Source organism: Suncus etruscus, chromosome 1 (assembly GCF_024139225.1).
Source record: "Suncus etruscus isolate mSunEtr1 chromosome 1, mSunEtr1.pri.cur, whole genome shotgun sequence".
NCBI classification, from domain to species: Eukaryota; Metazoa; Chordata; class Mammalia; order Eulipotyphla; family Soricidae; genus Suncus; species Suncus etruscus.
Window position 1 is genome coordinate 15,673,105 of NC_064848.1, and position 18,058 is coordinate 15,691,162.

The window sequence follows — 18,058 nt, forward strand, 5'->3', positions numbered from 1 at the left end:
TCAGTTCTGGCTCCTCACAAGCAGATCATTATCCCCTCTCAAGCCGGCTACCAATCAGCTCCCAAAGTGAAAAAATAGACTCTCGGACTGAGAAGAAACCAATACTCTGTTGCTATTGATCTACTTTCAGCGGCCTCCTTTCCTCCAGCTTTCTTCATTTAGTACATGTGCTTGCTACCATACTCGATTCCTGAGGAGTCCCCACTCAAAGACATTTCCTGATATGGGACTGCTGGGAGACGTTTTGGAGACTCCAGAAAATCAAATCACAGACCAAAGTGGTGTCCTGGACTTAACCACCCGACTATTTCTAAAGACATAAAAGGGACATGTATATTTCCTTTGAGTCTTAGATGTATTCCCTTAACAGCTATAACTCTTTTTTTTTTTTTTTTTGGTTTTTTTGGTTTTTGGTTTTTGGGTCACACCCAGCAGTGCTCAGGGGTTACTCCTGGCTCTATATTCAGAAATCACTCCTGGCAGGCTCGGGGGACCATATGGGATGCCGGGATTCGAACCGATGACCTTCTGCATGAAAGGCAAACGCCTTACCTCCATGCTATCTCTCCAGCCCCAATAGCTATAACTCTTAATGAATATCCTTTTATATAGTGACAGTTTCGCCCACTGGTTTTTGTTGTTGTTTTTGTTGTTTTGTTTTTGCAATCTGTTCAATAGGGAATTAATTCTGTTAGAAGAGCCTCTCTGTTTAGAGTTCATGTTAGAGCCAAGTTATGGGGATTGTTGGACTTGTTTCCTTGGCCCCCAGATGCACCAATAATACCTTGTGGGATTCTCTCCCTTTTGCATAGACACATTAAAATGGGAAAATATTACATATGTAAACAAATTCTTATCTAAGAGAGACAGGAACATAAATTTTGTAATGCAGGGGCCGGAGAGACAGCATGGAGGTAAGGTGTTTGCCTTGCATGCAGAAGGTTGGTGGTTCGATTCCCGGCATTTGATATGGTCCCCCGAGCCTGCCAGGGGTGATTTCTGAGCACAGAGCCAGGAGTAAGCCCTGAGTGCTATCGGGTGTGACCCAAAAACAAAACAAAAAAATTGTAATGCAGTAGGACCTTACACCCTGAATTTGGTCATAATGACTTGGCTCAGGCCTCATAAGAGTGGGCATTGCCCATACACCCCTGAACCACAGATATCATGTACAGAAACAACCATAATTGTCTATAACATCACCAGGAAGCAAACCTCTACCAAGGAAGACCCTACCATTGCCCTGGCATTGACTTAAGAGTGTACTCTTAACACCCAGACGACTTAACAACAGCAACAACCTGCTTGCAGGGCAGGGCTCTCCTCATTGCCCTCCAATGGTGAGGTGAAACTAGAGACTAGAGAACGCTTGACATCATTCTGACTTCTATGAAGGAGATGCACAGAAACAGGAATCCTGAACTGCAGAAACCTGACACCAACAACAGCAAATGTACAAAAAATTTTACCGGGACCACAGACAATGATTCAGGGTTTGGACAATCTAGTATGCCTGGAGCCAGAGTCAGTTTTATGTCAGAAAATTTTCAGCCTTGTATTTAGGCCATTCCATTTCCCCCATATTTTGCTGGGCCTATGCAAACAACAATTGCCACTCTCACAGTGTTTTGACTACCGTATTTGCCGGCGTATAAGACGACCTCCTAATTTTGCAGTTAAAACATAGGTTTAGGCCTATATTCGCTGTATCAGACAGAACATTCCTGTGCTGCAACTGTATGTACCACAGTGAGCCAATCACAACAAGCAAAGGTTCAAAGGTTCTACTGTAATAAATGTCCTCTCTGACTCTGGCCAATCTGAGCAGGCCTTTTACAGTGTAGATTCGGGTCCAGAAATTGTCTGATTTGCATGCATCAAAAGCCTCCTTGGATTGGCTGAGTGAGAGAGGCGGTCCAAGCAGCCTTGCAGTGATTGGTGCAGGATCAAGTTGGAAAATTCTTTTTGTGGCAATATTCAGACAATTTTCTCTCTCTTTTTCTTTCTTTCTTTCTTTCTTTCTTTCTTTCTTTCTTTCTTTCTTTCTTTCTTTCTTTCTTTCTTTCTTTCTTTCTTTCTTTCTTTCTTTCTTTCTTTCTTTCTTTCTTTCTTTCTTTCTTTCTCTCTTTCTCTCTTTCTCTCTTTCTCTCTTTCTCTCTTTCTCTCTTTCTCTCTCTCTCTCTCTCCCTCCCTCCCTCCCTCCCTCCCTCCCTCCCTCCCTTCCTTCCTTCCTTCCTTCCTTCCTTCCTTCCTTCCTTCCTTCCTTCCTTCCTTCCTTCCTTCCTTCCCTCCTTCCCTCCTTCCCTCCTTCCCTCCCTCCATCCCTCCCTCCCTCCCTCCCTCCCTCCCCCCCCCCCCCCCCCCCCCCTCTCTCTCTCTCTCTCTCTCTCTTTCTTTCTTTCTTTCTTTCTTTCTTTCTTTCTTTCTTTCTTTCTTTCTTTCTTTCTTTCTTTCTTTCTTTCTTTCTTTCTTTCTTTCTTTCTTTCTTTCTTTCTTTCTTTCTTTCTTTCTTTCTTTCTTTCTTCTTTCTTTTTGTTTTTGGGCCACACCCAGCGGTGCTCAGGGGTTACTCCTGGCTGTCTGCTCAGAAATAGCTCCTGGCAGGCATGGGGGACCATATGGGACACCCGGATTCGAACCAACCACCTTAGGTCCTGGATCGGCTGCTTGCAAGGCAAACGCCGCTGTGCTATCTCTCCGGGCCCAATATTCAGACAATTTTCATTCAGCGGCATATTGAAACATTTTTCGGAATATACTCGGCGTATAAGACGACCCCCAATTTTCGGTTGACTTTTTTATGTTTCAAAAGTCGTCTTATATGCCAGAAAATACGGTACATATATTTTTTATTTTTATCCTTTAAATAACAAAGAAGAGCTTAATAAACATTCTGCTAGTGCTTTAATGAGTTCATTAGTGATTCAATAATTTTCAAAAATATACTTGCTCCTGAACTTTTTCCTTTCTCTTTCATCTCTTTAGTTTTTCTTTCAATTTTCTTTTTTTCTTTTTTTGTTTTTGGGCCACACCCGGCGGTGCTCAGGGGTTACTCCTGGCTGTCTGCTCAGAAATAGCTCCTGGCAGGCACGGGGAACCATATGGGACACCGGGATTCGAACCAACCACCTTTGGTCCTGGATCGGCTGCTTGCAAGGCAAACACCGCTGTGCTATCTCTCCGGGCCCCTCAATTTTCTATTTTTTTTTTTTAATCATGTTGCCTTTGGTCTTCCTGAAACAAATGTATTATGATCAGTTATGTCAACTATGTGATGCATTTTTATTTAAATAAATAAAAAATATTACAATAAAAAATAAAGAGTGGACCCACGTGGGCGTTACAGGATCTCAACTCTGGCCATCAGTTTGTCCTAGAAGACTGGGTCCTCGAGTGGCGCTTCCTCCTCCTGGCCTCAGAGCGGCGCTGTGGGCGGCAGGACGGGACAGATGCAGTGACAGAAGTGGCGGAGGTTGGCGAGCCGGTGGGTGTGGCCGGGGCCGGGCGCCAAGTGAGCTGTCATGGCCCGGCTGTGTCAGGTAAGAGGGTCCTGCGAGGACGTCCAGGTGCATATTCCGCGCAGGATCGCGTTCTCAGTCCACGGACGCTGGTGCAGGAGCTGGTCCTGGCTGGGGCTCGGGGCTATCAGGCCTGGTGCGTGCTGACAGCTGGATGGCTGCAGGGCACTGCGCCAGGATCCTGAACAGATGTTTGTTTCACAAGGCCCAGGGGTCTGGTTTTAGGGATGTTGGGCATCATTAGAGATGACAGAATTGGGCCCCTCGCGATGGTCAGTTTTGCGTTCAATATCAGAAGAAAGATCCGAAGAAGGAAAGACAACATAAAGTCTGCAAAAACCCGGACACACTCACAAGTGGCTGTGGGAGCCAGTGACAGCGACCCAGATGCGTGCTGGAGAGGGAACCGGTGACAGCGAGGCTAGCAGAGACACCCTGATGGACGCAAAGTAGCAGAGAAAACGGGTGACAGCGAGACTGAAGAATTTCCTTTTGGGGGGTTAGGGGGCTACACCCAGCAGTGCTCAGAGCTTACTTCTGGCTCAGGGGACCGGAGCAATAATATGGCGGGTAGAGAGATTGCTTTACAGCAGTCAACCTAGGTTCTATCCCTGGCATTCCATACCCATATAGTCTCCTGTGCAATTATTGAGTGTAATTATTGAGTGCAGATCCAGAAATAGCTCAGGTGCATCACTGGGTAGGACCCAAAACCAAACCAACAGCTACAACGAAAGTTCCTGTGTGTTTTGACTTAGATGTCTAGGACAGGGCTGGAGCATAGCATAGCGAGGAGGGTGTTTGTGTTGCACGCAGCTGACCCAGGTTCAATCCCCAGCATTCCATATAGTCCCCTGATCCTGCCAGGATTGATTCTTTTTTTTTTTTTTTTTTTTTTTTTTTTGGGTCACACCCGGCAGTGCTCAGGGATTATTCCTGGCTCCAAGCTCAGAAATTGTTCCTGGCAGGCATGGGGGACCATATGGGACGCCGAGATTCGAACCGATGACCTCCTGCATGAAAGGCAAAAGCCTTACCTCCATGCTATTTCTCCGGCCCCAGGATTGATTCTTGAGCACAGACCCAGGATTGGCCCCCCAAAAAAAAAACAGAGAGAGAGAGAGAGAGAGAGAGAGAGAGAGAGAGAGAGAGAGAGAGAGAGAGAGAGAGAGAGAGAGAGAGACCATATTTAGTGATTGAAGTCTGCAGGATTTAAAATCCCATTTCTCTTTTAAAAATGAGAAATGTATAGGCCACCGATAGAGCATTTGCCTTGCATGCTGCTGACCTGAGTTTTATCCCTGAAATTCCATATGGTCCCCTGAGCCTTCCAGGAGTGATTCCTGGGCACAGATCCAGGAGTAGCCCAAAAACTAAGCAAGCAAGCAAACAAAACCCCCAAACAAAACAAAACCAGGAGATATTTAGTGATCAAAGTTTTACAGGATTTAAAATCCTATTTTTCTTTAAAAAATGAGAAATTTATAGGTCGGCGATAGAGCATTTGCTTTGCATGCTGCTGACCTGGGTTTTATCCCTGGAATCCCATATGGTTCCCTGAGCCCAACCAGGAATAAATTCTGAATACAGAATGAGAAGTAATCCCTGAGCACTGTCAGGTATGGCCCCCAAACCAAACACATAAAATATCACATTTTATTTAAAATGATAGTTTCATATTTTGCATCTGTCTATATAGTTTGAACAGAGTACTATAAAAGGAGTTCTAGTGATAAATATAAGACATGACTGGATCAAGGGAGGCAGAAAGTGTAAAACGGGCAAAAAATAGTATCCACCACAGAAATTGATAAATTGATGAGTAGGAGCTTAAATTCTTTTTTTTTTTTTTTTTTTTTTTTTGGTTTTTGGGCCACACCCTGTGATGCTCAGGGGTTACTCCTGGCTATGCGCTCAGAAGTCGCTCCTGGCTTCTTGGGGGACCATATGGGATGCCGGGGGATCGAACCGTGGTCCGTCCTAGGCTAGCGCAGGCACCTTACCTCCAGCGCCACCGCCCGGCCCCTTAAATTCTTTTAAAGGAATCTCAACAGAATGTGTACCAAATTTGTTATTATTTCAGTTACTGCTGACTTTTGAAGATGTTGCCATCTATTTCTCGGAAAAAGAATGGGAAGACCTACAAGAGTGGCAAAAGGAGCTTTACAAGGATGTCATGAGAAGCAACTATGAAACTCTTGTTTCTCTAGGTAAGAAGCATTCAGGGGCCAGAATGATAGCAAAGCAGGTGGGACATTTGTCTCACACGTAACCAACCCAGGTTCAAGCCCCGGCATCTCATATGATCCTCTAGGCTTCCCAGGAGCAATTTCTGAACACAAAGTCAGGAACTCCTGAGCACCTCCAGTGTGGCCCAAAAACCAAAAAAGAAAAGAAAGAAAGAAGTATTCTTCTGGGGCCGGAGAGATAGCATGGAGGTAAGGCGTTTACCTTTCATGCAGAAGGTCATCAGTTCGAATCCCAGCGTCTCATATGGTCCCCCGTGCCTGCCAGGAGCAATTTCTGAGCACGGAGCCAGGAAAAAAAACCCTGAGCACTGCCTGGTGTGACCCAAAAACCACACACACACACACACACACACACACACACACACACACACACACACACACACACACACACACAAAGTATTCTTCTCTGTGATAGATCGTGGACTGGGTGTTTATGTTTGTCAAACTGTGACATTTCTCAAAAATGTTTTGCCGGGCCCAGAGAGATAGCACAGTGGTGTTTGCCTTGCAAGCAGCCGATCCAGGACCAAAAGTGGTTGGTTCGAATCCTGGTGTCCCATATGGTCCCCCGTGCCTGCCAGGAGCTATTTCTGAGCAGACAGCCAGGAGTAACCCCTGAGCACCGCCGGGTGTGGCCCAAAAACCAAAAAAAAAAAAATGTTTTGCCACCAGACTTTTTGCTGCTACTTCAATAAATATTGCTGTTCTGTACTCAGGGATACACATTGTTACCTGAGAATCTTTGAAACTGAGTAATAATTTAAGGTGGCTAATCGTGTTTCAGGAAATTTCCACATAGGAGCATGCCTAGCTCATATTCATACAGTAACTTGTTTTTTTTTTTTTTTTGGTGGTTTTTGGGTCACACCCGGTGGTGCTCAGGGGTTATTCCTGGCTCCATGCTCAGAAATTGCTCCTGGCAGGCAAGGGGGACCATATGGGACGCCGGGATTCGAACCGATGACCTCCTGCATAAAAGGCAAACGCCTTACCTCCATACTATCTCTCCGGCCCCAGTAACTTGTTTTTAACTTACATCATCCTTACTGTCAACTCCAACATTGGGGACTAGATATCAGAAAAGCTAATGCTTTAGTTTGAGCTAAAGTACAAATAAAACAAAAAAGATAGAAGACAGCAGTGACATCTGAGCACAGAAAAGCTAATGCTGTTTGGTGTGCAGGGAAAAATTTAAAATTATATACTGATGTATTGATTTTGATGAGGTAATTTTTTTGGTTGAAGTTTTAGGGTCACATTAGTGATACTGCCTAGGAGGTGTTAAGAGTGCTGGAGGGACCATACTGTGTTCAGGATAAAACCCAGAGCTTTGCATGCAGTACGTGTTACACCTCTTCGAGCTCTTCCCCTGGCTTGTCTCTGAGATATTTAACAGCAGCAATCTCCATGTGATTATTATCAGGGAAATCCCTTTTAGTTTTTTTTTTTTTGATAAATTGGCTTTTAATTTATCAGTTTATTTTTTTTTGGGGGGGGGAGCCACACTGGGCGATGCTCAAGATTTCTCCTTGCTCTGAACTCAGTAATCATTTACTATATCAGTTTAAAATAATTCACTATTGGGGCCTGCGAGGTGGCGCTAGAGGTAAGGTGTCTGCCTTGCAAGTGCTAGCCAAGGAAAGATCACAACTGCGTTTCGATCCCCCGACATCCCATATGGTCCCCCCAAGCCAGGGCAATTTCTGAGCGTTTAGCCAGGAGTAACCCCTGAGCATCAAACAAGTGTGGCCCGAAAAACAAAAACAAAAACAAAAAAAATTCACTATTGGGGCCAGAGAGATAGCACAGTGGTAGGACGTTTGCCTTGCATGCGGCCAAGCCAGAACCAACAGTGGTTCGAATCCCGGCATCCCATATGGTTCCCCATGCCTGCCAGGAGCGATTTCTGAGCAGAGAGCCAGGAGTAACCCCTGAGTACCACTGGGTGTGGCCCCCCCCAAAAAACAATAAATAAAATAAAATAGTTCACTATGGGGGCCGGAGATATAGCATGGAGGTAGAACATTTGCCTTGCATGCAGAAGGACAGTGGTTCGAATCCTGGCATCCCATATGGTCCTCACAGCCTGCCAGGAGTGATTTCTGAGCAAAGAGCCAGGAGTAACCCCTGAGCACTGCTAGATGTGACCCAAAAACTAAAAAAAAAAAAAATAAATTCACTATGGACTGGAGTAATAGTACGGTGGGTAGGGTGATTGCCTCACAACTGTCCAACCCAGATTTGATCCCTAAGTCATCCAGGAGTAATTCTGGAGTGACCTGAAAACAAACATAAAAACAGAAAACAGCAATTTAGTCTGTTCAGAAAAGTTTCAAGCAAATAATAAAACATCTTGCTTTATTTTCACATTTTTGGTCAGTGAATTCCCCATGACAAACAATTTTAATCATTTGTTTTCATCGAAGTATATTTTTTACCTACCTAGTTTGCACTTGGAGGCATGGATAAGGCTGGGGTGTCTGCACACCTACTCTCACTTTGGTTTATTTGGTTAAGGCTCAAGTTGTTGTGATGCTGGCCAGGGATTGGTGTGGCACTCAGACATCAGCTTACATGGTTTGCATTTACTAGTTGTGGCTTTCAAGCATTCTTGTAGTTTTACTCCTCACTAGGAGTGGTACTTACATATGGCCTATTGTAGTGTGATCAGAAATTGCTCTTAGCACCAGAGTCCACAGACAGCAAAGCCAACCAGATTGTTCTTGGTACCTGAAAGACACTGGGACTAGAATTTATGACCATATCCTTAGTAAGACAGATGCTCTAAGCCTTAAATTATTTTAATACCCCCTTCTTTGTTGTCTTTTTTTTTTTTTTTTTTGCGGAAGAGGTGAGGTAGTTTGGGGATCACACCCAGCAGAGTTCAGGGATATACCTTTAAACCTGTTAAGACTTAGGGGACCATATACAGTGCTAGGAATCTAACAGGGCTTGAACAAATAAGCGCTTTACCCACTGTACTATCTCTCCATCCCTCTTTTGTTGTTGTTGTTGTTGTTGATGCAGCTATGAAGGGGCCTCACGCCTAACACTCTTTTGGTGGTACTCGTGCAATGTGTCCTTAATTGTAGTTATCAACGGGACTCTGGTGTTTGCACCTAGTTCAGTTGCAGTTGAACTGTGTTCCCATCAGGGGTCACTGTGGTACTTGCTCATGGTTCAGTTGGAATGAACTCAGTTCTGAACTTACTCTCTCTGGATTTGTACCTTGTCTATTCTCTTTCTTGTTGGTATCCATTGAAATTTACAAAAGTTTTCCATTTTGATGAAGTTCAACTTACCCATACTTTTCATTTGTTGAGGTTGTTTTTTTTTTTTGTTTGTTTTGTTTTGTTTTGGTCAGGTCAGGTCTGATTGTGCTGAGAGGTTACTCCTCACTCCTGATGGTCTGGAAGATCATATAGGGATCAAATCCTGGTTCATTGTGTTCAAGAAAAACTCCCTGCTCACTATACTATCTCTCTTTGGTCCCTGTTCATCTCTGGTGTCATTTCTTCTTTGTTTGGGTTTTTTTTTTTTTTTTTTTTGGTGTGTGGTTTTTGGGTCATACCCAGCAGTGATCAAGGGTTATTCCTGGCTCCAGGCTCAGAAATTGCTCCTGGCAGGCACGGGGGACTATATGGGACTCTGGGATTCGAACTGATGACCTCCTGCATGAAAGGCAAATGCCTTACCTCCATGCTATCTCTTCGGCCCCTTGTTTGGGATTTTGGGCCACAGCTCAGACATCTTCCTGTTAGGGCTCAGAAAACCATATGGGGTGCTGGGGATCAAACCTGCGTTGGCTTCATTTAAAGCAAGATCCCTACCATTGTACCATCACTCTCATCATTCTTTTGTTTGTTTGTTTGTTTGTTTTGGGCCACACCTGGTGACGCTCAGGGGTTACTCCTGGCTATGCGTTCAGAAATCACTCCTGGCTTGGGGGACCATATGGGACGCTGGGGGATTGGTTTTTTTGTTTGTTTGTTTGTTTGGTTTTTGTGCTCAGGGGTTACTCCTGGCTGTCTGCTCAGAAATAGCTCCTGGCAGGCACAGGGGACCATATGGGATACCGGGATTCAAACCAACCACCTTTGGTGCTGGATCGGCTGCTTGCAAGGCAAACGCCACTGTGCTATCTCTCCGGGCCCGATGGTGGGGGATTGAACCATGTTCCATCCTAGGCTAGCATGGGCAAGGCAGATACCTTACTGCTTGCCCCATCACACCGGCCCCTCATCATTCTTTTTTATTTATTGTCAAACTTTGTTATTCTAGAATTCCACTGTTTTAAGTCATTGTTGGTGTACCTAGCTAAAACCCTGAAGTTGGGTGCAAAGACCCTAAGACCCACCCATATCTGGGAGGGGTCTTGGGAACCGGATAATAGGTGTAACTACCTGCAAGACCTCCCATTTCTGGGAGGGGTCTGGAAAAGGATAGATAAACCTCTGAGCCAGGGGATTCACCTTTTTGCCGTTTCTCTCTTGGCCCGGCTTGGCTTCCTGGCTTTTGGATCTTTGGGCCGCATGGAGCCCAAAGGGAAGATGGCTAACAGGAGATAAGATGCAGGGCTAGCAAAATATAGCTGAATGCTTAAAAGGTTGACATAGGCCACACACCTGTGGTGGCAAGGGCATAAATAAAGATGATTCTTCCTGAAGCCTGCGTGTAAGTGAGTCTTGATTACGCCGACTACCTGGGCCGGGAATCCGCCAGCTGGATGGGGATGAAGCCACGTGGTTGGGGCCTAAGCACAAAGGCCTCCATCCACCGCCATCCAGCCCCATCGTTAATTATTTGATTCTACAAATGGCGCCCGTGATATGTTTTTGAAAAGGGCTGGTATATTAATTTTCACTCTATTACGTTGGTGCATAAAAATATTAAGAAAAGGAGGAAATGTTGGTGTACCTAGCTAAAACCCTGAAGTTGGGTGCAAAGACCCTAAGACCCACCCATATCTGGGAGGGGTCTTGGGAACCGGATAATAGGTGTAACTACCTGCAAGACCTCCCATTTCTGGGAGGGGTCTGGAAAAGGATAGATAAACCTCTGAGCCAGGGGATTCACCTTTTTGCCGTTTCTCTCTTGGCCCGGCTTGGCTTCCTGGCTTTTGGATCTTTGGGCCGCATGGAGCCCAAAGGGAAGATGGCTAACAGGAGATAAGATGCAGGGCTAGCAAAATATAGCTGAATGCTTAAAAGGTTGACATAGGCCACACACCTGTGGTGGCAAGGGCATAAATAAAGATGATTCTTCCTGAAGCCTGCGTGTAAGTGAGTCTTGATTACGCCGACTACCTGGGCCGGGAATCCGCCAGCTGGATGGGGATGAAGCCACGTGGTTGGGGCCTAAGCACAAAGGCCTCCATCCACCGCCATCCAGCCCCATCGTTAATTATTTGATTCTACAAGTCATGACTAGCATTACCACCTAAAGTACTTCTGAAAATAATTTTAATTTTATTGTACTATAGGAAGCATGCTTACTATAGTAACAATATTTATGGTTCTGATGTACAGAATTATTGCATCTTCACTATAACCAATGTGTCCAAAACTCTACTAGATGAGAGTTTTTGGGACCTCCCCAGCAGTATTTGGGGCTCTAGGGTTATGTGGCAGTACATGTTGTATGCCATGTTGTAGGCCTAACATTTTAGTGCTCGGGGCTAGCAATGCTCGGGTCACCAAGACTTCATGGCTAGGCTTTGTGCTCCATGTATCCTTTGAGAAATCTCCTGAGCCTGGGGACGTTTTAGTTAGGGCTATTCTCTTTGAAATTCCCTGTGATGAGAGCCAGAGAGATAGCATAGAGGTAGAGTGCTTGCCTTGCATGCAGAAGGACGGTGGTTCGAATCCCGGCATCCCATATGGTCCCCCAAGCCTGCCAGGAGCAATTTCTGAGTGTAGAGCCAGAGTAACCCTGAGCTCTGCCAGGTATGACCCAAAAAACAAAACAAAACAAAACAAAAAAAGAAATTCCCTGCGACAGGGCCAGAGCGATAGCACAGCAGTGGGGCATTTACCTTGCACATAGCTGACCCGGATGGCCCCGTTCAATCCCGGACATCCCATATGGTCCCCTGAGCCTGCCCAGGGCAATTTCTAACCAGAGCCAGAAGTAACCTCTGGGTATTACCGATTGTGGCCCAAAAAAACAAAACAAAACAAAATAATAATTTCCCTGGGACAGTTCAACCAGTTCTTGTTTTTTAACCAACCACACCTGGACATGCTTAGGACTCACTCCTACAACATTTAGAGTACCATATGCAATATATGTAATGTGGGAATCATACCCAGGTTGGTTGTATGTGCAAAGTAAAGCACCCTAACCCATGACCTATTTCTCTGGCTCAGTCCTTCCAGTCCCTTGTTTAAAGTCACCCACTTTTTTTTTTCCCTTTTACACCCAGTGACACTCACGGGTTACTCTTGGCTATGCACTCAGAAATTGCTCCAGGCTTGGGGACCATTTGGGACACCGGGGGTATCCATCCCAGGTTAGTGCTTGCAAGGCAAACACCACTGTTTGCACTACTGCTTTGGCCCCTGGAGTCACCTACTTCTGAAAACACAGGTGGTCTGTGATCTCAGGTTGTCCCACAATTGTAGGAAATTGTATTAAAACCACGACAAGCTTGATTCAACTCCTATGAAAATAGTACAGTAAAGTCAGAACTAGGTGCCAGGGCCAGAGAGATAGCATGGAGATAGGGCATTTGCCTTGCATGCAGAAGGACTGTGATTCGAATCCCGGCAACCCATATGGTCCCCTGAACCTGCCAGGAGCGATTTCTGAAGCCTAGAACCAGGAGTAACCCCTGAGCACTGCCCAGTGTGACCCAAAAACCACCACCACCACCACCAACAACAACAACAACAAAAAGAACTAGGTTTCATACAATTGCTAGAAATTTCTCTTTGGGGTATCTACCCACCCCTGGACACACAAACATTCATTTCAAGTGAAAGGACATGCACACTATTAGTATAATAGCTAAGATATGGAATTAATCCATGTGACTAATGAAGGTGTGTATTATCACAGCAGCATGCTATGCAGCTGCAAGGAACAATGAAATCATGCAATTACTTGCAACTTGGATAGAACTAGAAGGTAAGGGTCCGGAGAGATAGCACAGCAGTGTTTGCCTTGCAAGCAGCCGATCCAGGACCTAAGGTGGTTGGTTCGAATCCCCATGTCCCATATGGTCCCCGTGCCTGCCAGGAGCTATTTCTGACCAGACAGCCAGGAGTAACCCATGAGCACCGCCAGGTGTGGCCCAAAAACCAAAAAAAAAGAACTAGAAGATATAATTTGGGGGGTGTTGGGCCACACCCAGCAGCACTCCTGGCTCTATGCTCAGAAATTGCTCCTGTCAGGCTCAGGAGACCATAAGAGGCCAGAAATCAAACCCAAGTCCATCCCTGGTCAGCTGCATCCAAGGCAAAACACCCTACCACTGTGCTATCGCTCCAGCCCTGGAAGGTATAATATTAAGTTTAGTAAGTCAGAAGAAGGACAAATATAGAATGATCTATTTACCTGTGGTATCTAAAATAACTGGGTGTGGGAATGCAAGGTATTAAAGGGGGAATCAAAAGGTTAATTGAAGGGGGAATACCTAGCTCATGCTCACCCTTTTTATTTTTTTGTTTTTGGGTCACATCTGGCAGTGCTCAGGGGTTATTCCTGGCTCTACATTCAGAAATCGCTTCTGGCAGGCTCAGGGGACCATATGGGATGCCAGGATTCAAACCATTGTCCTTCTGAATGCAAGGCAAACACCCTACCTCCATGCTATCTCTCCGGCCCTTTCGTTTTTTTTCATGTTCACCCTTAACCCCAGAGAATAGAAAGGAGAAGGACAAAGAAGGAAAGAAATTGGGGGGTGGGGTGGGAGTAAGAATCGGTGAATGGAAAAGCTGTTGAGGAGCTGGGCTGCGGGGTGGAAGGGAACCTGGAGACACCATTGGAGGGAAGGAAACACTGGTGCTAAAAGTGTATGTCTGAAATTCAACTGTGGATCACTTTATATATCACGGTGTCTTTTTTTTTTTTTTTTTTGGTGTTTGGGCCACACCCGTTTGACGCTCAGGGGTTACTCCTGGCTAAGCACTCAGAAATTGCCCCTGGCTTGGGGGGACCATATGGGACACCGGGGGGATCGAACCGCGGTTTGTCCTACGCTAGCACTTGCAAGGCAGACACCTTACCTCTAGTGCCACCTTCCCGGCCCCTTATCACGGTGTCTTAAATGACAAATGAGCTAGGGAATAGTATTGTTGGTAGGGGGCTTGCATTGCATGCAGCCAATCTGGCACCCCAAATGGTCCCATGAGCCCTGCCAGGAGTGATCCCTGAGCACAGAGCCATAGTCAACTATGAACATTGCTAGGTTTAACCACAAAACAAATGAATAAGAATGAAAAACTGAGGGGGCTGGGGAGATAGTACAGCAGAGAGGGCACTTGCCTTGCACATGGCCAACCTGGGTTTAATCTCCAGCCTCTGTATGGCTTCACATATGGCTTCACAAATACCATCAGGACAGAGTACAGAACTAGGAATAACAATAACCCCTGAGTTTTGCTGGATGTGACCCAAAATTAAAACAAACAAAAATAAGGAGAAGCTACCACGTTGCTTATTATACATAAAACAGGACTTAATTAAACAGGACATAATTAAACTTCTCCGGGTTGTGGGCAATTTTGTTTCTCTTTGTGTAAATATCATCTATTTTTTGCCATTTCTTCTCAGATAGTGTCCCAGGAGTACATTTTGAAAAATGAAAAAGAAATTCAGTGTGCTTTTTGTGTATTCCCTAGAAAACCAATGCAGCCTGTCTACTTCCTCTGTGCAGGTGGTGGACTTCCCAAGCCAAAGCTCATATCCTGCTTGGAACAGGGAAAAGCATTTCTTGGGCACTGGGGAAGATCTGAGAGACCACGGAACTTAATTGGTTCCTCATCTGCTATGCATTTGGATCTGGTTAATGATGAACCACTGATGTTGGGTGAGTAATATATGGAGTTGAGGCCTGTCCCTAAGATGTCACATTCAGGTTTGTTAGGCCTAGGTCTCTGGTCCTGTCTTGTTTGTTTTTGGTGGTTCTGATGAAGCCTCATCCCTCCAGGTGACTTGACCTTACCTGTAAGACCCCACCCATTTCCTGGGAGGGATGCAGGGCTAGCTAAGAATGGCTGAATGCTTATAAGATGGATAGGGCATGAATAAAGCTGATACTTCCTGATGCCTGTCTCTGGATGAGTGATTCCGCCATTCACCTAAACCTGGGACCCACTAACTAAATGGGGATTACGGAGCCACGTGGCCTGGGGTGGCAGAGAAAGATCCCTCCATCCATCCTTCACCATCCAGCAACCATCGTTAATTATTTAACACTACAGTTCTAAGAGATTCCTTCTGGCTCTGCATTCAGTAATAACTTCTAGCTGGCTCAGAACATCATATGGGATGCCAGGGATCTAAACTGAGTTGGCCTTGTGCAAGGCAAGCATCCCATCCTCCCTGCTGAATATCCCTCCAGACCTTCTGGTCCTGTCTTGGATTGGATGGGCTCACACAGTGTTGAATGATGCCCAATACATACGTGGAGCTTCCAGCAAAAGGTGTGTGTGTTTCGGCGGAGGCGGGGGGTGTCACTGCCAGAAAATAGGACAGTGGGCAGGGCACTTGCCTTGTGAGAGGCTGATCTGGTTTGATCCCCAATAACACATTTTGGGCCCCCAAATTGGTGCTCCGGACAGAAGTGATCCCTGAATGTGTAGCTAGAGTAATCCCCAAGTACTGCTGGTGAGGCCCCAAAACACAACAAAAAAATATAAAATGGGATGGTCTTCAGGAGAGTCTGTTGCTCACAGTTTGTTGACCTTCTTCTATGGAAAAAGAGAGTTTGTTATGAGGCTGTTCCCACCACTGTGTTCAAAGCTCCCCATTGGTATGCAGGCAGTGTTGGAGCTGGAACCAGGCCTACAGCATGAGAAACATGCACTCAGCCCGTTGAGCTGTCCCCGTGACATGAGACAAGTGATTTTCCCCCATTAGTTTATGAGTTATCTTTAATCCTCTCATTCTTCTTAGAAACTTTTTGAAAATGTTGCTAAGGGGCTGGAACAATAGCACAGCAGTAGGGCATTTGCCTTGCAGCAGCTGACCTGGGACAGACCCGGATTCAATTCCCCACATCCCATATGGTGTCTCTCTCCTCCCCAAGCCTGCCAAGAGAGATTTCTGAGCACAAAGCCAGGAGTAACCCCTGAGCACTGCCAGGTATGGACCAAACCCTCCTCCACCAAAAATTGTTGGTAAGGCTAGGAAAGAGGGTGGAGCAGAGCCCAGGCCTTGCTGGCTAGGACAGGCATCCCTTAGGGTCTGCCACTCTCTTAACTCCAGAGTTGTCTCATAGTGCACAGAGGATTGTCCCTGACTCAGATGTTGGTGGGCAAGCACCAGCTGAGCCCACCTGCCCTCCAGCATCCTCATTCTCATGGCTAGATGCTCTACTCACATTTCCCCAGAGAAAGAAACTGATGGAGACTGCATAGTGGCTAGATGGCGTTTGAACTCTCTTATTGCTCTGCACTCTGGTACTGAAATGATTTTGTTACTATGACATGAGCCTTGCTGGATAGCAGAATACTGATGAGATCTTTGTTTCCTGTTCCAGGAATCCTGAAAGCTGTCCGCGCAGGTCACACCCCACACCCTGGCCCCAAGGATCCCCAGCAGGCCTCTGACCCCTTTTTCAGAGACAGGGACGAAGCTTCCTTTCCTGCTGGCAGTGGCGATGTCACTGACAGTCCACTGCTTCGGGTCTGTGGCCTCGAGAGCCATACCCAAAGCGAGAGACTTCCTAGCTTCCAGGACACTGGCTGCTGGGAGGGTACCTTGCACTCGGATACTCACCGCAAAAAAACTTTCTGGAACAATCTCCAGAGGAGTCACCAGCCACACAGTGCCCAGAGAAGCCTCAGTAAAGCAGAAGATGCTCCACTGTCCTGGCCCCGGTGCTCCGCTCGGGGACAGACACCTTTTCAGTGCCCAACGTGCGGATGTGGCTTCCTCCTGCGGGTGCGCTGGCAATGCCCGGCATGTAAGACGCACTTTCACTGCAAGGACGCCCGTCTTGGCCATGATCGCCGCCACCCACGAGGGGCTAGGGGCCTTCTCCCCAGGACCTGCACACTGCCTCAGCCCGGCGGATCCCCCTGGAAAGAACAGGCCGGGGGTCCCAGCGCACCCACCAAGGAGAAGCCGAACCCTAGCCCCACTGGGCCCAGAAAACGGGATCCCCAAAGGCCCTTCGCATGCCTCCACTGCCGAGAGCGCTTCCCCGCGTGGTCTGAGCTGGCCAGGCACCTCCAGGGACACACGGGGGAGAAGCATGGTGGCCAGGCGACGGCCTTGCTGCCAGGCCCGGAGCGGCGCTTCCAGTGCGGCGAGTGTGGCCGCGGCTTCAAGCACCAGTGTCAGCTACGGGAACACCTGCGGGTGCACAGCGGCGAGCGGCCTTTCGGGTGCCCCCTGTGCGCCAAGAGTTTCCGCTTGAAGGGGGTCCTGAAGGCACACGAGCGCACGCACAGCCGCGAGCGGCCCTTCGCCTGCGCGCAGTGCGGCCGGGGCTTCGCGCGTCGGGCCCGGCTCACCGAGCACCTGCGGGTGCACAGCGGCGAGCGGCCCTTCCCGTGCCCGGACTGCGAGCGCCGGTTCCGCCTCAAGGCGCAGCTGCTCAGCCACCGGCGCCTGCACACGGGCGAGCGGCCCTTCGGCTGCCCCGACTGCGGGCGCACTTACCGCGCCCGGGCCGACCTGCGCGCCCACCAGCTGCGCCACCGCCGCCCGCCGCCCTTCGCCTGCGCCTGCGGCAAGGCCTTCGCCAAGCGGTGCAAGCTCGCCGAGCACCAGCGCACGCACACGGGGGAGAAGCCCTTCCCGTGCCCCGACTGCGACAAGCGCTTCCGTCTCAAGGCGCAGCTGCTCAGCCACCGGCGCCTGCACACCGGGACGCGACCCTTCCACTGCCCCGACTGCGACAAGGACTTCCGCGAGCGCGGCCACCTGCGGCGGCACCAGCGCATCCACCGGCCCGAGCGGCCCTTCGCCTGCGGGGACTGCGGCAAGGGCTTTCTTTACCCGTCCAAGTTGGCCGAGCACGCGCGGGTGCACGCCAAGGCCGGCCGCGCCGCCCCCGACAAAGAGGCCCAGAGGAGGCTCCGCCAGCTCTTTGCCATGATCGAGGCTGATTGGAGCTGA

The 18,058-nt window shown here is 47.7% G+C and overlaps 1 protein-coding gene across 1 annotated transcript; it reads left to right on the plus strand.

Moving 5' to 3' along the window:
- The first annotated feature begins 3,498 nt into the window (after positions 1-3,498).
- On the plus strand, positions 3,499-18,058 carry ZNF786 (zinc finger protein 786). The gene is made up of 4 exons (XM_049783685.1): positions 3,499-3,539; positions 5,602-5,728; positions 14,646-14,798; positions 16,473-18,058. Exons 1-4 carry the CDS (start codon positions 3,522-3,524, stop codon positions 18,056-18,058), a joined length of 1,884 nt encoding a protein of 627 aa, XP_049639642.1. The 5' UTR covers positions 3,499-3,521.